Raw genomic sequence first — 20937 nt, 5'->3', positions numbered from 1 at the left:
AGTTTTTAGAGGGGAAACTTACAAAATATATTATGTAAGTATTTTTATCATTTGCAGGCAACGTTCTTGAAATATTTTAAGAGCCTCTGATTTAGAGAAAACAGAACTGTTAAATGATGTTACAAGCAACTGTAGGTTTCATGCTTTACACACGAACATGGCTTACTCATTAAACACCTTTTGTCCCAACATTGTGGGATTAATAAGACATCAGGGAGCAGGGTAATGGGGACCTAAGGGGGGTGGGGGAGGGGATCAAGAAGATTGTGAGATATTCTCAATTTTGCCAATGAAATGATTTATAGGGTAACTCTGGGTTCGTTTTTCCCAAACTGTTAACCAAAATGTTCAGTGCAGATATGAGGAGAAACTTCATAAGTACAAGAAATCTAATGCTTCCCTATCAACTTCAAGTCTGATAAGAGTTTAAAATGAGTCTGGAACAAGTTCTTCAATGATCTAAAATCAGGTGTGTACTTGTAAAAAACAAACAAACAAACAAACAAACAAAAAACCCTAGGATTTTATAGTCAAGAATGGCTTGTAGAATGAGTCTTTTAAGTGTAATGTTACCTTCCTCCTGCATTAGACTAAGACTGTTCTCTACAAGACGCCTGCACAAACCAGTAAAACAGAATGACTTTCACGGCCACTCCCTTGATCTTTGCACATCCTTTCTCGTAATGGTCTTACCCTGATAAGGTCCAGCAAGCAACTAAGCCTGTCAACTGCACTAATGTCTGCCTACCACATGCAGAGACATTTCGGCTTGTTCCTTCCTCTCTTTGGAGCAGAGCTAACGTAGCCTGGACTTTCCACACCTCTAGTAAAGGCGAGAGACGTAGCAAAATTCCGGAATGATGCACTCCGAATGGGTTCAGGCAACCCCATACTTCCATTCTAAGAACCCGAGGACCCTATGGCTTCCTGGCTGTCCTCCGCAAAGCAATGGCACGCCTCTTCAGGACCTTATCCGCGACCACCCTGCTCCCGCCCCGCAGACGCCAGCCCGCCCTGACCTCCTCGAACTGCTCGCCCGAACAGCCAGCGCCGCGAGCCTCCAGCAACTCCCGGAACTGCTCCAGGGTGACGGACTCTTCACCGCGGCCCAGACGCTCTTCCAACCAGCGTAGTAGCGCGCCGTGGTGCCTCGACACCAGAGATTCGCAGGGAGGTGCCGGCCGCAACGCAGCCGCTGCCTCTCGCAGCCGGGCTGGTTCCAGCAGTGCAGCGGCGGAAGGCAGCACCGCAGCCGCAGGGCCGGGGCCGGGGGTCGCGCCAGAGTCGGCAGCCCAATCCTGATGTGGACTCCAGCCCTCACCCCCGGCGGCCGCCGCTTCGTCTTCGCTACTGTTACTCGGAGCGTTCCCCATGGGGTCTCCGTCTTGGGTGCTCGGAGGTGTCGCCGCCGCCGCCGCCGCCTCCCAGCCACGACCTGTCAACCTCCGACAGCTCCTGGCGGGCGGGGACGGGGTGGAGACCACAGCGGCGGCAGCGACTTCCGGCTTCCTGGCCGTCGAGCTAGGCCTGATGTCGCAACGGAGCCGTCAAGCGGATTCTATTTGCTCACGACAGCTAGGTGAGGCCCAAGAACACGCTTGTTAACGTGTAAGTCCACGTCTAGCCTCCTTTGCCGCCATCTTTGTTGAGGGCGGATAAGTTGTAAGCCAGGACGGTTTTGCGTACTGTTCCACTTTCTCCTCCACGCTTCACGTTCAGAATCTATTCTGGAAAAGAAAAAGAGTCGCAGAAGAAGAGTAAACTTTACTGTAAAGTCTACAGTGTCGCGCTGCTGACGTCACGACCAGCGTCTCTGCTGTCTTAGTCGTAGCTTGAGAGGTGGCTACCTCCAAAGTGTGTCTTGTGTGTTGCTGTGTAAATGCTGAGGATATGCGGTCTTGGTGTGGTGCTGAGCCTTGCTGTGGCGGCGGCGGCTGTCTTGGCCGTGTGGTTGATGGATTGGTGGGGTTCCCACCCCAGTATTCGCCTCTTCGTACCCGAGGAGCTAGCCCGCTATCGCGGCGGCCCAGGGGACCCGGGTCTGTACTTGGCACTGCTCGGCCGCGTCTACGACGTGTCTTCTGGCCGGAAGCACTACGAGCCTGGGGCGCACTATAGCGGCTTCGCAGGTATCAGCGAGGCTATCACACCTTCTCTTCCTGCGTGGGCTCACAGCCATCGGTGCGGCATGCGTTTGTCTAGCAGTTTATTCATCCGCGCCTCGTCATCTCATATTCTGCGGTGGGAAGGACATGGTCCTGGTTTGCAGCTCGGATGCAACTGTGCTAGTTATGTACCCGCACTCCGCGGCTCTGTGTGACTGATTTGCAGAGAAATGTATCTCATTAGTTAGTGGTTACATTCAGCGGTATACCTGGTCTCTGTAGCTACCGTGCTTTCAGTCGCTTTCAGTCCCTTTAGACTGATCCGAAATAACCTTTCCTCCACCCACCCACCCCCGTTTCCCCTAAAATAATATTTGAGTACTTTTTAGTTTTAGTAGATGCAGTTGTCTACTTTTCTTAAAAGATTATGAAAAACAAGCAGGGAATGAAGTTAGAGCACAGGAAAGCAAATACCTTTTAAAGTCTTAAAATACCTACAACAAGCCAGAAGTGGTGTTTTGTGGTCCAAGCAACTGGAGTGACTGAGACAGGAGGATTGCTTGAGCTAGAAAGATCCATTGAGCCAGGAATTTGTGGCCAGGCTGTCTCTAAAACAAGATGAAACAAATCTTAGAATAAAAGCGGGTATATTAGCCTTCCTAAGAACACTTATCAAATTAACTTTAATCTGCTATGCTCCCCCTGCCCCATAACAACTGAAATTGAAAAAAAATGTAATTTGACTAAAATCCTTACAAGATATGAGAACTACAAGCCTAATAGCCTTTACATTTTATTTTATGCGTATGACTATTTTACTTCCTTGTACATCTCTCAACCACCTGTGTTCTTGATGCCCAGGAAGGCCAGAAGAGGTTTTCAGATCCCTGCCAACTAGTATAGATGGTTGTGATCTGGGTGCTGGGAACGTTGGTCCTCTGGAGGAGCACAGACCGCTCTTAACTATTGAGCCAACTTTCCAGCTCCCAAGCTAATTTTAAAGATAACTTTTTCTAGCCAAGGGTCTAGCATGAGAAGGGACCTACCCAAGGGCATGGAGAGTTAGAAGCAATGCTTGACTAGAATCAAGACTTTTCTTGACAGTTGAGTGCACTTTAGGACACTACTAACATCTGATATTGCTGTCATGGGTGTATGCACAAGCGAGGGCATAAACACTCCCATTTCTGGGCTAGTATGCCCTAGTACCTGTTGAGTTCTATGCATACAATATTTGAGCTCCATTTATTGTCTACTACCATGGGTCCTACCTTGGCCAGGTGCTGAGGAATCCAAGATGTCTCTGACTGCCCACACAGTCTGTTAGGGGAGCAAATTTATTCATTGTGTGGCCAATGCTTATTTTTATTGAGGCACAAGTCACAGAAAACATTTTAAAGTGTACAAGTGTTTTGTACAGCCAGCATCTGTATCCACTTAGCCATCGTACTGGCCCCATGTTCACTCCGTGTAGATAATTCTGTATAAGCACTGGTGAATATGTCTCTGTGTGAATGTATGTTGTCAGTTCCCTTAGATGTTCTGGTTCATTTGAGAAACTATCACGCTGCCTTTAATGTCTCTGAACCATCCTGTATTCCCACACGGATGCATTTGAATCTCAGTTTCTCCTCACATCCTTGCCAAAACTTGTTACAAGTTTTGTTTTTTGTTTTTTGGGGGGGTTATAGTCCTGGGATTGAAGGCAAAGTGTCATACAGACTAGGCAAGAATTTCACTGCTCAAACACATCCCCAGTTTCTTCCCTTACTTCCATCTTCTAGATGAAGTCGCACTATGTAGCTCAAACTGCCACACAGCAATCCTACCTCAAGCTCCCAGGTGCTGGAATTAAGGGAGCGAACCAGTATTCCTGGCTCTTAATGTCTTTATTGTTGTCATCCTAGTGGATCTAAAGTACTGTCTCCCCACTCTGCATCGCAATGTAGAGATTATAAGCGCGCACTGCTATGTCTGGATTTCTAAGTGGGTACCAGAAATCCAAACTCAGGTCCTCAAATGTGTTAATTGACTGAGCTATTCTTACTAAGGCCCTGTTTTATGATGTTAAAAGAAAAAAGGTAAGTTTTACCAGAGCCTCCAACCTAGTCATGGAGGAGGAAAGAGAGGAGGACAGCCCAATAAGTAATGGAAAAAGTGACGAGACGAAGTTGGTGGCAAATACTGCTGATCTAAGGACTGTGGATATCCTCACAAGGCAAAGGAAAGCACTGCGGACTCTGCCAGGAAATGACTTTTTTTTTTTTTTTTTTTTGGTTTACAAATGTCAGTCTAGAGTCAGGTGAGGAGGCACGCACCTTCAATCCCAGCATTCAGGAGGCTGAGAGAGTCAGACTTCTGAGTTGAGGCCACCCTGATCTACAAAGCAAGTTCCAGGACAGCCAGGACTATACAGAAATACTCTATATTAAAAAAACTATGGGCTGGAGAGATGGTTCAGTGGTTAGGAGCACTGATTGCTCTTCCAGAGGTCCTGAGTTCAAATCCCCACAACCACATGGTGTCTTACAACCATCTGTAATGGGATTTGATGCCCTCTTCTGGTGTGTCTGAAGACAGTGACAGTGTACTTATATATAATAAATAAATCTTTAGAAAAGAGAAAGAAAAGCCATAAAATATCAGTCTAGGGAGCTTGGTGTGATGGCACACATACTTTTAATCCCCATACTTAGAGACAGTGTCTGAGTTCTGGGCCAGCCTGGTCTATGTAGCAAGTTACAGGCCAGCCAGAACTATATAGTAAGACCCTATCACAAAAACAAAACAAACAAAAACAAAAAACAAAATCCCACAATACAAACAACTTAGTGCTGTAGACTGGCCAGTTAGGAGCACTTCCACTCTTATGGAGCACCTGCATTCAGGTCTTAGCACCAATGTGAGATGGCTCACAACTGCCTGCACCTTCGACTACACAGGAGCCAGTGCCGTCTTCTGGCCCCCTCATGCATGTACTCATACACATACACATGCATACATATCTGGCATATGGACAGGGACAACAAATACAACTTATAATAATAAAACACTAATCCAAGTGTTACCTGGAGGATAGTTTGGTAGGATGAAGTGTGGTCCTAGTAGGGGTTCTCTGGTAATTCCCCTGACAGAGGATGGCAGGTTGGGACTGTTTGGTAGCAGGTAAAGACAGTGGGTGACTACAGAAGCCATTTAGGAAGAAAATAAAGATTTGGCCCTAATTAGATAGGAGGGACAAAAGTGGTATCAAGCCTGTGTGTCTAGATGGGGCAGCTAGTTGATAAGGGACACCTGATGAGAAGAGACGCCTGTTTCTTGGGGCTGACCACCAGTAGCTCAAGATGGACCTTTCGAATTTGGAATGGTTGTGAGGCAGCTAAGTCACATTGAGTAGAAGTTGAATATACGGGCTGGAGAGATGGCTCAGCACTTAAGAGCACTGACTGCTCTCCCAGAGGTCCTGAGTTCAATTCCCAGCAACCACGTGCTGGCTCACAACCATCTGTAAAGGTATCTGATGCCCTCTTCTGGTGTGTCCAAAGAGAGCAACAGTGTACTTACATATATAAAATAAATAATTCTTACATGTGTGGTATTTAAAAGAGAAATTGAACACATAAGCTCAGTGCTCAGGGAATGGCTAAGCTAAACATAACCTAGATATAGGGTCTGAAACCACAGGGGTGGATACGATGGTCAAGATGTGGGATAGTAATTATTCCCTAGAACTAAGAAGACAGGAAGGTGCTGGGAAAACCAGGAGGGGAGTAAGCATCAGGGAAGCCAGATGATGTCATTTTTAATTTTCTCAATTGAATACTGTTGAAATTAAATAAAAGCTGGTGGGCCAGGTGTGATGATACACACCTTTGTTCCCAGAGCTTGCAGGGCAGGCAGATCTCTGTGTGACAGACACACTGTAGCTCCCATTGCCACTATGATGAATGCATATGTGATGGAAGAGGGGAGCCATGTGTGCTTGGTCGAACTGGGGTGTGATGGGTGTGAGAGAAGGTGCAGCTGATGGAGAGATAGGTTATTACCCAGCAGGGTCAGCAGGGGGCAGTGCAGCAGCCCAGAGCTTACATGGACTCAGCCCCTAACGAGCTGTCCAGCCGCACAATCACCCTGACTCTGAACACTGACAGATGTTCAAGATGAAGAATGAATGGTCCATTTTTTTTATTTGACCTCCTCAAAACACCTCTGTGGTCCCTACTTCCCCCAGAGGCCATGATGGTCCATGGCCCATGCTTTGGCAGAGGACCACATTGATGTCTGAGGACTGTATTGCCACTGGAGACCCAATAAGGTCCTTGGCACATGCTGACGCTGGAGATCATATGATGCTCATGGTCTGTGCCATTGCAGAAACCATGTAGAAGCCCAGCATCTGTGCTCTGGCTGACTATAAAGGTCAAGGAAACTAGTCTTGCAGTGCTATCAATGCCCGCAGACACACAGTTGAGAAAAATGAATGTAGAAGGCTTCTGTGACAACTCCTACCTTCCACCCCCAATCTTTCCTCTCCCCCTAAAAGTAACAGACTTAAAAGGAAGCCATCAAAGAGAACTCTTAAAAGTTGTGATAAGGAAGCTAGAGTGTAGCTCTCCACAGTTGATGGCTTCTGACAGGGGTGCAAGTGGAGGAGGAGTCAGCTTTCCTTAGGGGGCTGGCCACTGGGAGTTTGACCATGCTCCAGTGAGTATTTGAACAATATAAAAAAAGTTTTCTCCCCTTCTTTGTATGGGGGTAGGGGAGCGGGGAGCCCACATAGGAGGACTAGACATGAATGTGGAGCATGGGATGTGAGCAGGGTGCATGAAGTGAAATTCCCAAATAATAAAAATGTGATGTTGGAAAATAAGAAACGAAAAAGTAAATGCAAGTACATGATAGTTGAGAAAAATTCACGTCCCCAGTCCAGGAGGTCCCTGAAAGGAGTGGGGGTTGTTAGGGTATGTGTTTTCAGGTGTTCTACTTGGTACAATATTGTGATTAATAACTAGGTCTTTGGCAATTTCTTTCCTGAAGGCCGGGATGCATCCAGAGCATTTGTGACAGGAGACTATTCTGAAGCCGGCCTCGTGGATGATGTAAATGGCTTGTCCTCCTCTGAGATATTGACGTTGCACAATTGGCTTTCATTCTACGAGAAAAATTATGTATTTGTCGGTATGTAGCCCTCAGCATTGCCGTGGACGTTGGTTATTTGTTAATCGGTGCGTCTGTATCCTTTAGGAATTAGACTCAAGGTAAAAATTTGAAACCAGCCCCGGGTTTTTCATGTTAGCTTCTTGCTTTAGTGCAGGAGTGATCCCCAGAAGAACATAAAGTTGTGGGTAATCGTGGGAGATGATTGCAGGCCTTGTACTTCAGTGTCAGTGCCCAGTCGGTGGCATTTGTGTTGGACATTAACAGCCAGCTTAAGAGGCACCCTCCCTGTGGCTCCAGTAGTCAGGAAGGCTTCACACCACTTGTATGCAGTTCTAATGGTCCCATTTGATTGCTCTCTGATGAAACAGGCATCCCAAGTGAACTGTTTCTCAAATGGAAGTTATGCTAACTGCATATTCATCCATCCATCCATCCATCCATCCATCCATCCATCCATCCATCCATCCATCCAAAAATGCATGTAGCCCAGAGTGGTCTCAAACTCACTACCTAGATCAGGCTGCTCTTGAATTCCTGATCCTACTGCCTCCATCTCCTAAGTGATCAAACATATTAATCCCAACTGTGTTAATATCTGGGGCCCTGCACCTGTCACTTACTGGCGATAAATGAAGGAAAACAACTCCTAATGAGGAGACCGCCCACCAACACTGATCACTACAGTCTTCCCTAAACTCTGAAAGCTAGGCTGGCTGAAGCCAGTCCTTTCATCTGTGTGAAGTCCCACCTCTCCTGAAGCCCCACGAGGGCACTTCTCTCAGATGCTAATGTCCCTTTGCCTTTGGACGAGGTCTAGATTGGAGTTTTCTGCCCCTAAGGCTTCTGAGTGCTTGCATTCAGTATTGCTTGTGCTTCTCATTCTGCAAACCATGGCATGTTCCCGAACTCTTCTACTGCATGTCCAGTTGTTTAAGAAGTGATTTCATCAGAGCTGAAGTGAGTGCTGTTCCCTCCCACCCCTCCTTGTTCCTCATCCTCCCCCATTTTTAGCCTTCCTCATCTCACACGTCTGTGCTCTGTGCTCAGAACAGGTTTCTTCTTGTTCACCATGAGGTTGTCAAGTGACAGCTGACATGTTGCTGACCTAATGAATGAAGTCCTGCATGTGAGGCAAAGCTTCATCTCTAGCCCCAGCTTTTAAGAATTCTGTCAGCTTGTTAAAAAGTCCCTAGTTCCCAGGTCCAGCATCAGTCAGCTGCTTGTGGCTGGCTGGGATAGGCTTTGTTCTACCTTCAGCCTTTGTTAAAATCATCCTATCAGCTTCACTTACATTCAAATGGGTCATAGTCATTCTTGAGGCCTAGCTGGTGTTTTATGGTGAGGTTTTCTTGTTTTGTTTTGTTTTTTTCAAACAGTCTCATAGCCCAGGCTGGTCTCAAACTTGTTGCATAGTTGATGCTGTCAATGAAGTCCTGATCCCTGTTCCAATGACTCAAGTGTTGGGACTCAATGGGTATGCGCACCATGTCCAGCTTGTTTCTTTGCTTGGTCAGTTGGTTTTTTATTTGTTTTGTATTTGAGATAAGGTCTGACTACATAGCCCGGGTAGCCTTGGACTCACAGAGAACTGCCTGTTTCCGCTTCCTGAGGGCTACAAAGCCTGGGGTGTTATTTTTATTTTTGTTTTTACTTTGGATGTTTAGTATCAATTTTATTATAAGACATTTCTGTTTTTAAGACTATTCTTTACAAAATAAAATTTTTATTTCTATTCAAAAAGAAGAAAGAAAGTATGGCAGAAAAATAAGAATGAAATCCTATGAATGAACAAAGGAAGCCATACCAAATACCATGAACTTATTTTGGAGGAGCAAACTAGAAGTACTCCTGCTGTGCTTGGGAATAAGCCAGCTGCAGAAACAATGTGGCATGTGGTGGGGCACATGGTTAGAAAGGCTTTGGGGAACTTTGGTTAGGCAGGATGCACTTAAACAACCATAACTGGTGTTACATCAGTGATCCTCATGGTGACCAGGAGTGAGTATGGTGCAACGGTTTTAGTCTGGGTGCCATCTGAGACGTTCAGAGACATCAGAGGGCAAAGGCAAATTTCCAAGGTGCGTATTGACTTGAGCACAGTTGAGAATCTATCCCTGTAGTTGCCCAGCTGGACTTCAAGGGGAATGAGGCAGTTTTGCTGTGCTCCGGATATACATTTAGACCCAGCCAGTAAAGCTGTTATCATAACATAGCATCTAAAACTGTGCTCCTGCTATCCTCTCTTTAGATAGCATGTTTAAAACTCAACAAGATAGGTTCATTCTATGTATAAAAGTTTGAGGGTAAGTCAGCCTAAACACTTCTTTCTCATCTGGCACTGAGGCCCTGCCCCTCCATGTCTTCCTGTAGCAAGCATTTAAAGCAAATGGTCTGTTTGGAGCTGGGCCTTGCAGGACACTTTCTAACTAAGCAGACACCTCTGTACAGGGCTTTGAATAAACCACGGTGTGCATGCTTGAGACTTAGGTACCTTTGGAGCTGGTGGCCAAGAGAGACTTCTTGGAGGAGTTAACAGCAAAATGAGCCTTGCAGAAGAAAGGGAATCCAAATGGAGATTTGGGGGGAGTGGAGCAGTATTAAGTGGTGCCTGAGGTGGGAATCAGCAGGGCCTCTCAGCTAACAGAGAAACCTGTGGGCTCCAGCACACAGGAAGGAGCAAGTGGCTTGAGAAGAGGCAGAGTAGACAGGCAGAAGCGGAATGTCTGGAGGAGCCCGGAGGCCCAAATAAGAGGTTTGTATTTTATTTGTACTTTAAGTAGCTATTAGAGCGTTTTAGTCAGGCATAGAAATGGCATGTAGGGGGGTTGGGGATTTAGCTCAGTGGTAGAGCGCTTGCCTAGGAAGCACAAGGCCCTGGGTTCGGTCCCCAGCTCCGAAAAAAAAAAAAAAAAAAGAACCAAGAAAAAAAAAAAAGAAATGGCATGTAGGATTTATGGGGGTTTGTTTGTTTGTTTGCTTTTGTTTTTCTTTTTTGTTGTTGTTCCAAAGATTAGTTTAATCTAAAATACACATATAAGAATATATAATTTTCATGAGCACCCCAGAGCACCACGGAGATGTTGTAGGCATTATAGAAGAAGTGTTCACAGTGAAATAAATTAAAAGTATGAATGAGCAGAAATTGGCTAACTTGAAACTAGCATAGTTATTCTATGGATAGTGAAAACGGATAGGTGGTGGGGAATTGTCCTTAACATTGACCTAATTCTTTTTTTTTTTTTTACTTTTTTATTGGATGTTTTTATTTACATTTCAAATGTTATCCCCTTTCCCCCACCCATCCATCCACCCCTTCCCGCCTCCCCACCCTCTACACTGACATTCCTCTACACTGGATGGGATTCAGCGTTGGCAGGACCAAGGGCTTCTCCTCCCTTTGGTGCCCAACAAGGCCATCCTCTGCTTAACATGCAGCTGGAGCCATGGGTCTGTCCATGTGTATTCTTTGGGTGGTGGTTTAGTCTCTGGGAGCTCTGATTGGTTGGTATTGTTGTTCTTATGGGGTTGCAAACCCCTTCAGCTCTTTCAAACCTTTCTCTAACTCCTCCAATGGGTACCCTGTTCTCAGTTCAATGGTTGGCTGAGAGCATTCGCCTCTATATTTGTTAGGCTCTGGCAGAGCCTCTTAGGAGACAGCTATATCAGGCTCCTGTCAGCATGCACTTCTTGGCATCAACCATACTTTCTGGGTTTGGTGGCTGTATGTATATGGGCTGGATCCCCATGTGGGGCAAGCTCTGAAGGGCCATTCCTTCAGTCTCTGCTCCAAACTTTGTCTCCATATCTCTTCCTATGAATATTTTTGTTCCCCCTTCTAAGAAAGACTGAAGTTTCACTGCGTATAGCCCTGACTATACCAGAACTTGATCTGTAGACCAGACTAGCCTCAAACTCATAGAGATCCTCCTGCCTTTGCCTCCAGAGTGCTGGGATTAAAGGTATGCACCATGACCCAACCCCCTGGCATGATTCATGTTTAGAAAGAGTACTCAAGGGGGCTGGAGAGATAGCTCAGTGGTTAAGAGCACTGACTACTTTTCCAGAGGGCCTGAGTTCAATTCCCAGCAACCACATGGTGGCTCACAACCATCTGTAATGGGATCTGATGCCCTCTTCTGGTGTCTGAAGACAGTTACACCACCAGTGTACTCACATACATAAAATAAATAAATAAATCTTTAAAAAAAGAATAAGAAGAAAGAGTACTCAAGGGGCTGGGAAGATAGATGTTTCTGGGGTTAAAAGCACAGGCTACTCTTTTCAGAGACCAGATTCAGTTTCCAGGGGAGAGCCCAGGACTTCATTCATGCTTTCAAGTTCCAGCCCCTTCCCAACTTCCCTGTGGTGGTTGTACGTGAGAAATGTCTCCCGTGGGCCTTTGAACTCCTGGTTTCTGGGTGTTCCAGTTTCAGATTGTGAGCACCACATGGTAGCTTACAATCATCTGTAACTCCAGTTCCAGTGATCCAACTCCCACTTCTGATCTCCAGGAGCACTGCACGCATTTGGTACACAGACAGATTCAGGCAAAACACTCATACTCATAAAATTAAAAAAATAAAAAGAGCATCAAAATTAGGCCCATAAATCTAACGCTTGTAAAAACTGAGGGAGGAGAATCAAAAACCTCAGGCTAGCCTAGGCTAGAAGTTAGGCCCTGCCTTGAAACAGTAAAGTAGTGAGGTAAGAATGTACCTTAGTAGCAGAACACTGTTTTAGCTTGTGTAAAGCCCTCGTTCTGATCCAAGCCATAGCGGAGATGCCCCAGGTGCGATGCGGAGGAAGCCTGAGAGCTTCAGCAGAGGCCCACTGCAAGGCTGCTGTCTAAGGGGCAGCAGTGGGAACTGACAGGAACGGAGAGAAGTCAGAATACATTTCTGAGGTGGAACTGGCGAGATTTGCCCATTAGTGAAGGAAAGGAAGTGGTATCTGAATGTGAACGTTGGGGGAGCCATGGCCCTGACACAGATAGACCTGGGATGTACTGGTTTCTGTCGCTGTGGTAAATTACCAGGACCAAGGCAACTTTGTTTGGATGCAGTGGTTTCAGAAGTGTAATGTCAGGGGAGGCCTGGCAGCACGTTGTTAGTCAGGAAGCAGCGTCACGTGTTTAAGTATCATCAGCAGGTAGAGAGCGGGTGAACTGGAAGGGAGGCAGCAATGTCCACAGGGAGACAGACTTCCTCCAGCAAAGCCACACCACCAATGGGTAGTGAACTGGGAGTTCAAAGGCCGGAGTCTCTGAGGACGTCTCTCACGTACAACCACCACAGGGAAGTTGGTAAGGGGCTGGAACTTGAAAGCATGAATGAAGTCCTCGGCTTTCCACTGGAACCTAAGTTCAGTTCTGTTCTGACTAGAGGTTGGACCCACAGAGTTGAGACAGGGAGCCAAACTACCTCCTACTTGATCAAACCTCTCTTAGGTGTTTTTTCCACCCAGTACAGTGGTGCCTTTTAAGGCCTTTTTTGGACTTGGACACATCAAACTGTGGCAACCAAGCAAGCAGAAGCTCTCCTGCTGTCCTGTGTGCAGACTGCAACCACTTTGTAATTTTTCATAGCTTAGATAATAAGAAAATTTGAAAGCGTTTCCTTTCTTTTTCTTTTTTTAATATTTATTTATTTTATGTGTGTGAGTACACTGTTGCTGTCTTCAGATACACCAGAAGAGGGCATCGGATCCAATTACAGATGGTTGTGAGCCACATGAGATTGTTGGGAATTGAACTCAGGACCTCTGGGAGAGCAGTCAGTGCTCTTAACCACTGAGCCTTTTCTCCAGCCCTTGAAAGCCATTTTTAAGCAAAAATTAATATCTATTCTCTATGTCCACTAAGGATTATGTCAAAAAGAAAATAGTGGAGGTGAAAGCATGGGCTCTGAGCTGCTCTAACTAGATAGTTCGTAAGACAAAGTAATTTGACATGGACACAGAGAAATGTGGGCTAATAAACTATAGATTTGCCCACCATTTACTAAATACTTAGTGTTCCCTCAAGCTGTACAGAGCATTGATAAAAGTGTCGTACATAAGTCTGTTTTCAGGGAACTGATGCCTGGAGGTGACAAAGATTTGATCATTTCCATCCTAGTAGACCACACCTAGATGACTTTTCAGCCCCAGGTAACCAAAAACTCAAAATAGCAAATGGCCCTGATAGAGTCTTTAAGGGACTCTCAAGCTTCCCACTGGATCTTCACAAGCCAGGCCGCCATCATCTGCATGTCTCTCAACATGCTTATCTGCCAAGCTCCCACAGAACAGTTCACCAAGCTTTGAACACTCAGTGGCTTTTCTAGACAAGTTCCCAAGTCCCTTCCACAATCCTCCCCAAAACAACATAGTCAGATATGGCACAGTAATACCCCACAATCCTGGTACCAATAGGCCATAGGGTTTCTATTGCTGAGCTGAAACACCATGACGGAAGGACTTGGGGAGGACGTGTTTGCTTGACTTATCCTCTCATAGCTACTCTGACCTTCCTCCCTGTGGTCCCAGGAAGACTGATTGGAAGGTTCTACGGAAAGGATGGGCTGCCCACTTCAGAACTAACCCAGGTAGAAGCCATGGTGACTAAAGGCATGGAGGCAAATGAACAGGAGCAGAGAGAAAAGCAGAGGTTCCCTCCGTGCAATGCTGAGTGGAGCTCCGCTAAGGGCAGCAGGCTCTGGTGCTCCCAGAAGAGGTAAGCAGCCTTCCACCCTCCACCTCTCCTGGACCCATTCCTGAGCTGCTCTCTCATTATCCATGTGTTATTCAGGGGCTCCACATGACTGCTGATCTGGGGGCTTGCATTACTATGCATGTATGGTCTTCTGAGTTCTAGTCATGTACTTATCATTGTGATCAAAAACACCTGAAGCAATTTATGGCAGGAAGATTTAATCAGACCCTTCATAATATAATTCAATTATACCCTTTATGGTCATAGAGGGTACAGTCCACCATGGCAAGGAAGGCATGGTAGAGCCACTTGGCCTATGGCAGCGCAGGTGTGTGGGTATCAGTTCTCACATCATTATAGATAGAGAAGCTGAGGTTGAATCAGAACCAGAAGCAGATATAACCTTCAAGGCCTGCCCCAGTGAGTCACTTCTCCCAGCTAGGACTCAGGTCCCCAAGGTTCTACAACCTCCTAAAACTGTACTAGCAGCTGGGGACCAAATATTTAAGTATTCTTGTTGGGGACATGTGATATTCAAATCATAAGATAGGGAATTGAAGGAAAATCTTAGTAGTAGAACCTTTAATATCCAAACCTTGGGGTTGAGACATACATTTGAGACTTGGGCCTCTTCGTCAACTCTCAATCCCCCAGAGATCCTGCAAGAAGGAGAAGTCCTGGTCTGGGAAGTTGATGGCCCGGGTACTATTTTGTTTTTAAATTCATTTTATGTTATGTATATGTGTGAGTGTCTGTGTTTGTATGTGTACCATGTGTTTGCAGGTATTTGAGGAGGCCAGAAAAGGGACACTGAATTCCCTAGAACTAGAGTTACAGGCAGTTGTGAATGGCTGTGTGGATGCTGGCAATCTCCCAGGTCCTCTGCAAAAGTAGCAAGTGCTTTTAACTGCAGAGCCATCTCCCAGTCCATAAAGGTCCGCCATTTCCTTTCCTTTTTTAATTCTTACTTTTAATTGTGTATAGAAGGGGCAAGAGAGATGTCTTAATGGTCAAGAGTACGTGTTAATCTTGCAGGGGACCTAGCATCCACTTGGTGGCTCACAACAATCCATAACTCCAGTTCCAGGGGAGCTGAGGCCTTCTCACTTCTGCAGGCCCCAGGAACATATGTGGGGAGGATATATACATACAGACACTCATACATAAAAAAACAAACAAAAGAACCCATGTTTATGTGTGGGTATGTGCTAAGTGCCCAAGAAGCCAGAGGTGGTGTGGTGGTGTGTCTCCTGGAAGGACTTACGGGTTGTTGTGAGCTGTCATTGTGGGTGCAGGAACGAAACTCGGGTCCTCTAGAAGAGCAGTATGTGCTCTTGACAGCTGAGCTCTCTCCATCTAGCTCAGATCCTATTTCTTGGACTACTTCTGCCTATTCAGCCAGGATGGTCCTCGGTTTTCTGTTTGTTAGCACAAGCAAAAACATGGGGTGGAAGGTAGACCCATCCTTTGGTGCCCTCAGGTACTGTGTGATTTTTATTTTCTTTGCAACACAATCTCATGTGGAGTACATAGATCCTGTACTGGCCTTGACCTCTCTGTTCAAGGATGGCCTTGAACTTTTGATCCTCTGTCTCTACCTGCTGAGACCAGGAACTTCCACCATCCGCCAGCATCATGCCTGGTGCTTGAGTCTGAACTCATGGCTTTGTGCAAGCTAGGCAAGCACTCTGCCAACTGAGCTCCATCCCCAGATTCTTTTTAAAGCACTATGGTAGCTGGAGTGTAGCTTAATGATATAGTGCTTGCTTGGAACATGGGCCTGGGTTCAATCCTTAGCACCGTTAAAAGCAAAGCAAACAAAAACAAAGCAAATAAAATAAAAATCCTTAAAAAAATCAAGATTAAACAAAAGTCAAAAACCAGAAAAGCCCTGGCACCCTGAGCATTTCCAGCAAGTGCAGGCTGGAAGGGCGTCTCTGCCTGTGCAAACTCAGTTCAGTGAGCACGGTTACTAAGCATAGAGATTTCTGCTTTAACCGTCGGGCTAGCCACACTCACACCTAAGCTCAGCTCTTTCACATCTCCTTCAAAGCTCTGGTTAAGGGGACCATGGGAACCAGAAAATGAACAAAACTCTCAGACTCAAAGGGTCAGATCAGTCAAGCTCTTACTGTGGAGGGGGAGAGACCCCATTCCCATGTGCTAAGCTGTGTAGCGATTCCTTTGTGCACCAGGGATCTATCAACCATTGGATAGATAGAGCACACAGTGAAAGCCACCAGCTTTCTCTAGGTGCAGCCACTGTTCCACCACCCATTCCTTCTGCTTTAATGTGGGGGAGTGAAGTGAAGACTCAGGAAGTAATCTTTGAAAGACATGGCTTTTGGGTACCATTCAACACAATCCTGGATACAGGTGTCCTCAGAGAGCACCGGTGATGTAGGGGCTACCCTGTGTGCTGTAGAGCTCCCTGTGGTGTACAACTAGATGGTCCCTGTACTCCAAACTAGTCATGAACCTCAAACCACCATGAGAGAACGGGGCAGGGACCAGGTTTAGGGTAAAGATCACTGGTAGAATAGTCAGCTGGATCAAGAAGGGAGACATTTTGGTGCCTAAGCAGCCCTACTCATGGATAAGACACAAGTGAAATGGTTTCTAACAGGACCAGTTCTTCTCCCAGCCAGTGATGCTAGTCCAAGCACTGGAGCCTATATGAAGGTCATTTTCATGAGTTTCACTTTCCTTCTGCAGAGCCCCTGAGTCTGCCAAGGATCAGATGCAGTACACTGAAATTATTTAGGTTCTTCTGACCAATAGGAGGTTGCCAGGGTATGCTGGGTCAACGTGGAATGCTCTTTCCCTGAAGCCTGGCACCTCAGGAGTTGGATCTATACAGAGCCAGCACAGGTTGCTGCCACACAGGTGTCAAGGCCACCGCAGCAAATGCTCCATGCCTTAAGATAAAGATGCCACTCAGCATGGATATAAAGGAGAGAGGAACAGCGGTGCTCACTGGCTATTGGGGGAGACCTCTCAGTCCCGGCAGCAGTTCAGGAAAGTGACGCTGCTACTGCTTGAGAAAGAACGGGATGGGGCAAGGGCACAATGAAAGGTGCAGGGACTCCACTTCCTTCTGAAGAAGGTATTGTTAGCAGTGTGTGTGGAAAGCCAGAAGTAGGAGCCCTAGGTCCCAGGTTGAGATAGGAAGTGGAATAAAGGGCTTTTCCTTTTTGTAACTACCTGCTCAGAGTTTCCTCCTCTCATCCCAGGGCTTGTAAGTTCATACCTTTAAGAACTCCTCTTTTCTTTTTTCCTAGTGGAGGTGTGCACAGAGACTGGATTGGTGTCCCCAGGAAGTTATATAAGCCAGGGGCCAAGGAGCCCCATTGTGTTTGTGTGAGAACAACTGGCCCTCCTAGCGACCAGCAAGACAACCCTAGACACTCAAATCGTGGGGACTTGGACAACCCCAACTTGGAAGAATACACAGGCTGCCCACCGCTGGCTGTCACATGTTTCTTCCCACTCTAAGATGGTGGTCTGTGTGTTCCTGAGACGTGGAGAAACTTCCCTAGATCTACAGAAAGCTCTTACGCCCTAGTATGGCTCCTGGCCTGAAATAGGAGTGCCAAGGACTCCAGCCACACTCTGCAAATGTGGGCCACGATTCTACTGGCTGAGACAAGAGCCAGAAAGCCTACCTCGGATGGTCAGCTTGTTTTGACACTGTTTGGAACCTCTGTCCCCCACCATCTTCCTTCAGAGACTGCAGACATTAATGAACACAATGAAATCGATAGAAGTCTGAGAGCTCCAGCAGGGCACTCCCCTAGACTGAGTGCTGCCTGAGTCAGGTGTGGGCTCTGCGGTCCTGCCAGCCCTGCTGGCACTTGGAGCAGTAGCAAAACAGGACTGTGGCTCTCAGTGGAAAAATCAGGCATTCCCCAAGAAGATTTTGCACTTTAGTAAAATCAAGGTAATTGTTTTAAGACACAGGGTAATTGACTAAGCTCCTAATTTCTGATATTGGTGGCATTTCTAAAACCTCTACTCCAAGGCAAACTTGAATGTACTGACTCCATGAGAGCTGAGATGGTACAGTGAGATGAGATAATGAACTGGAATAGCAGAGTCTGGGGTTTGACTTACACAAATGAAGCACACCATAATCCCCTGCCCCGGTGTGCATGAAACAGCTCTCTTTACTCATACTGCTAGTGAAAAGTTGCCTTCCACTCCGAGTCTCTATTACTGACACACATTTTAAGAGGCTTTGCTCCAGGTTTCTCATTCCCTCAATGTGGAATTCCTCTCTGCTGCACAACAGTAGCACTTCTTATCTGTCTTTCTGGTTGTTTTCATTTTCCAGACAGGTAGACTGGGCTGGCCTGGAACTCACAGAAATCCTCCTGTCTCTGTTTCCCAAGAATTGGGGTCAAAGGCATGCACCGCTATATCCTACTAGTTCTTACCTTTTTTTTTTTTTTTAAGATTTATTTCTTTATTTTGTGTATGAGTACACTGTCACTGTCTTCAGACACACCAGGAGAGGGCATCAGATCCCATTACAGATGGTTGTGAGCCACCATGTGGTTGCTAGGAATTGAACTCAGGACCTCTGGAAGAGCAGCCAGTGCTCTTAACCGCTGAGCCATCTCTCCAGCTCAATTCTTACCTATCTTGATCTCTACTACTTTAAACAAAATTACTTGACTTTTTGAGACAGGATCTCATGTTTCCAGGTCAACCTTGAACTCAGTGTGTAGGCATATGCGACCTTGGCCAGTTTATTCGGTACCATGCCCAGGGATTGAATGGACCAGAGCTGTATATATGCTAGGCAAGCACTTTACCAACTGAGCTATATCCCTAGGCCCTTGATCTTTATCACTCTTGACTCTTTGGCCGTGATGTCCTGTAAGGTCCCCATAAAGCCCTCACTTGCTGCCCTGGTCTACCCCCCAGTTGTTCCTTCTGGGTCTCTGAAAGTTTCATCCCTAGGAACCCCTTCTCTCTGGTGTTGCTTTCTCCTACTTGAGGCAGGACACTCTGAGGTAGTATCTCCAGTCAACGAGCTTGGTAATAAAGATGTCTGGGAGCTCTTTCTGCAGTCACTGCAGGCCCCTCACTTGCTTTTCTTCTTTTGTGCACAAGATGTCTGTGTATGTATTAGTGAATATTATGTTAGATGTCTTTCTGTGTTTCTCTCCAGCTTGTATGAGACAAGGTCTCTCACTGAACCCATAACTCTTATTTGGCAAGACTAGCTGGCCAGCAAGTGCCTCCCCAGTGCTGACACCGATGTGTGTCCCCATCCCTGACTTTTTACAGGGATCTGAACTCTGGTCCTTAGGTGTATATGTCAAACACTTTACCAACTGTGCCATCTCCCTAGCCCTGCAAGCCCCAAATTTCTAGCACCTCCATTCTCCTTGTCACCAGATGTCATGGTTTCAGCTGTCATCTTGACACAAACTTAGAATCACTTGGAAAGAGAATAACTAAGGAATTGCCCAGATGACGTTAACCCATGGCATGTCTGTGAGGCAATTTCTTTCTTTCATTCTTTAAAAAAACAAAAAAACCATCAGGATTTCTTTATGTGTAGCCCTGGCTTCCCTGGAATTTATTGTGTAGACCAAGCTGGCCTTGAACTCAGATATTTTACCTGCCTCTGCTTTCTACTGAGATTAAAGGCCATACCTGGTCCTTTTATCTCCCTCTCTGTGTATGCATGGAGACTTGGTGTTTTCTTTAATTGCTAATAGAAGTTGGGGGTAGGGGGAAGGCACAGACACTGTGTACTGTGTCACCCCTGAGCAGGTGGATGTTGCAGGATATTTGATCACACTGAGATTGTATTTCTAGTTGTTGTGTGTCTCAGCCCTTAGCACATACCTTCAATCCCTCTGGCTGGAATACAGACATGCCCTTAGGACACACCTTTAATCCCAAACAATGAAGGTAAAGTTAGTTCGTAGAAGGAAGTCCCCATGTTTGAAAGTGATGTCTAATTGATTGGTAGACAAAGTGATGAATCAGAGAACAATTTGACAAAATAGGATATGCCCAACTCTCACTAGAAGAGAGAGGAAAGGGAGGCTGAAAGAGAGCCACAGTAACTGGGAAGGTTGTTTTCGGGCAGGCAGGCAGGCATCCCTTAACGCCGGGTGCAGGAGGCTGGAGGACGCTCCAACCCCTCCAGAGGGTGTGGGGAAAAACTCCACTCCTGTTTGGTCTTATAGACTCCAGACCAGCGTGAGCCAGCAGAGTCACCAGGTAACCTGTTTGTTCTGCCCGAGGAAGGGACCATTGATCTCTGTGTTAATTCTTCTTCTTTGTGTTCCTGGACTTGGACTGACTGAAATTTTTGGATATGGGACAGTAACTTTCTGCCACCCCTCTGGGTCTGGTCCTGGAGCATTGGGATGAGGTCCAGGCATGTGCACACAACTTGTAAATAGACATAAAAAGAAACTCCAGACCCTGTATGTGTCTGAATGGCCAGCTTTTGGGGTCAGTTGGCCCCAAGAAGGGATTCAATCTCCCCATAACCATGGCAGTCAAACATAAGATCCTGGGACTTGGATCCAGATCCCCAGAAAGAGCTTATCACTAATCCCCTGCTTGAGCCTGTCTTTTTCTCTCTAGTAGGGTTCTGACTTTCAAGATTCAATCTGAGCCACCAGCTAGCTCAGGGAAGAAGACAGAAGTTCTCTAGGAATCGGGAACTGCAGATCTTCTCCTCCTTAATCCCCCTGCCCTGCCCCAAGTGCAGAGGCTGAGGCTCTACCAGCCCTGGCCCCTGTGCCCCTGTATCCTCCAGAGGAAGACACAGGTCTTGCCGTGGGGACACAAAGCCATAGCTGTGTCCCCTGATACCACTGTGGCCTTCCCCCTGTGGCCTTTGTGTCTGCAGATTCAACTGTGAATCAGACCATGCAATATTAGCCCTTTTCCACCTCTGATCTTTTTAACTGGAAAGCTCAGCAGCCACCCTTTTCAGATAACCCCAGG

General features: G+C 46.4%; 2 protein-coding genes across 4 annotated transcripts in view; one reads left to right on the top strand and one right to left on the bottom strand.

Moving 5' to 3' along the window:
* Nucleotides 1-1475, bottom strand: part of Zzef1 (zinc finger ZZ-type and EF-hand domain containing 1) — a 137685-nt gene extending 136210 nt beyond the window's left edge. The window contains exon 1 of one of the 2 annotated variants that reach the window (NM_001427300.1): nucleotides 1020-1475. In NM_001427300.1, coding sequence (NP_001414229.1) covers nucleotides 1020-1373 — 354 coding nt within the window. In that variant the 5' untranslated portion in view covers nucleotides 1374-1475. The remainder of the gene's footprint in view (nucleotides 1-1019) is intronic. The other variant, XM_237787.10, reaches the window with a different exon arrangement.
* Cyb5d2 (cytochrome b5 domain containing 2) lies at nucleotides 1372-20404 on the top strand. 2 transcript variants are annotated; one of them, XM_006246730.5, is made up of 4 exons: nucleotides 1372-1579; nucleotides 7143-7283; nucleotides 13791-13977; nucleotides 17238-20404. In XM_006246730.5, the coding sequence occupies exons 1-4, from the start codon at nucleotides 1372-1374 to the stop codon at nucleotides 17449-17451; spliced, it is 750 nt and encodes a 249-aa protein (XP_006246792.1). In that variant the 3' UTR covers nucleotides 17452-20404. The 2 variants fall into 2 exon arrangements, with proteins under 2 accessions (XP_006246792.1, NP_001007672.1); NM_001007671.1 differs by lacking the exon at nucleotides 1372-1579 and adding an exon at nucleotides 1675-2129 and having other exon boundaries at nucleotides 17238-17911.
* The last annotated feature ends 533 nt before the right edge of the window (nucleotides 20405-20937 follow it).

Source organism: Rattus norvegicus, chromosome 10 (genome assembly GCF_036323735.1).
Source record: "Rattus norvegicus strain BN/NHsdMcwi chromosome 10, GRCr8, whole genome shotgun sequence".
In the NCBI taxonomy this organism is placed as follows: Eukaryota; Metazoa; Chordata; class Mammalia; order Rodentia; family Muridae; genus Rattus; species Rattus norvegicus.
Note: the sequence above shows the minus strand (reverse complement) of the source record. Positions and strands in the feature narration are given on the sequence as shown.

Bases quoted from the DNA above. Each gene is read 5' to 3' on its own strand.
- Cyb5d2 (NM_001007671.1), top strand. From the start codon at position 1,880: ATGCTGAGGATATGCGGTCTTGGTGTGGTGCTGAGCCTTGCTGTGGCG. The intron at 2,130-7,142 runs GTATCAGCGAGG...TCTTTCCTGAAG, and splicing joins GCACTATAGCGGCTTCGCAG to GCCGGGATGCATCCAGAGCA. The intron at 7,284-13,790 runs GTATGTAGCCCT...CTGTGGTCCCAG, and splicing joins GAAAAATTATGTATTTGTCG to GAAGACTGATTGGAAGGTTC.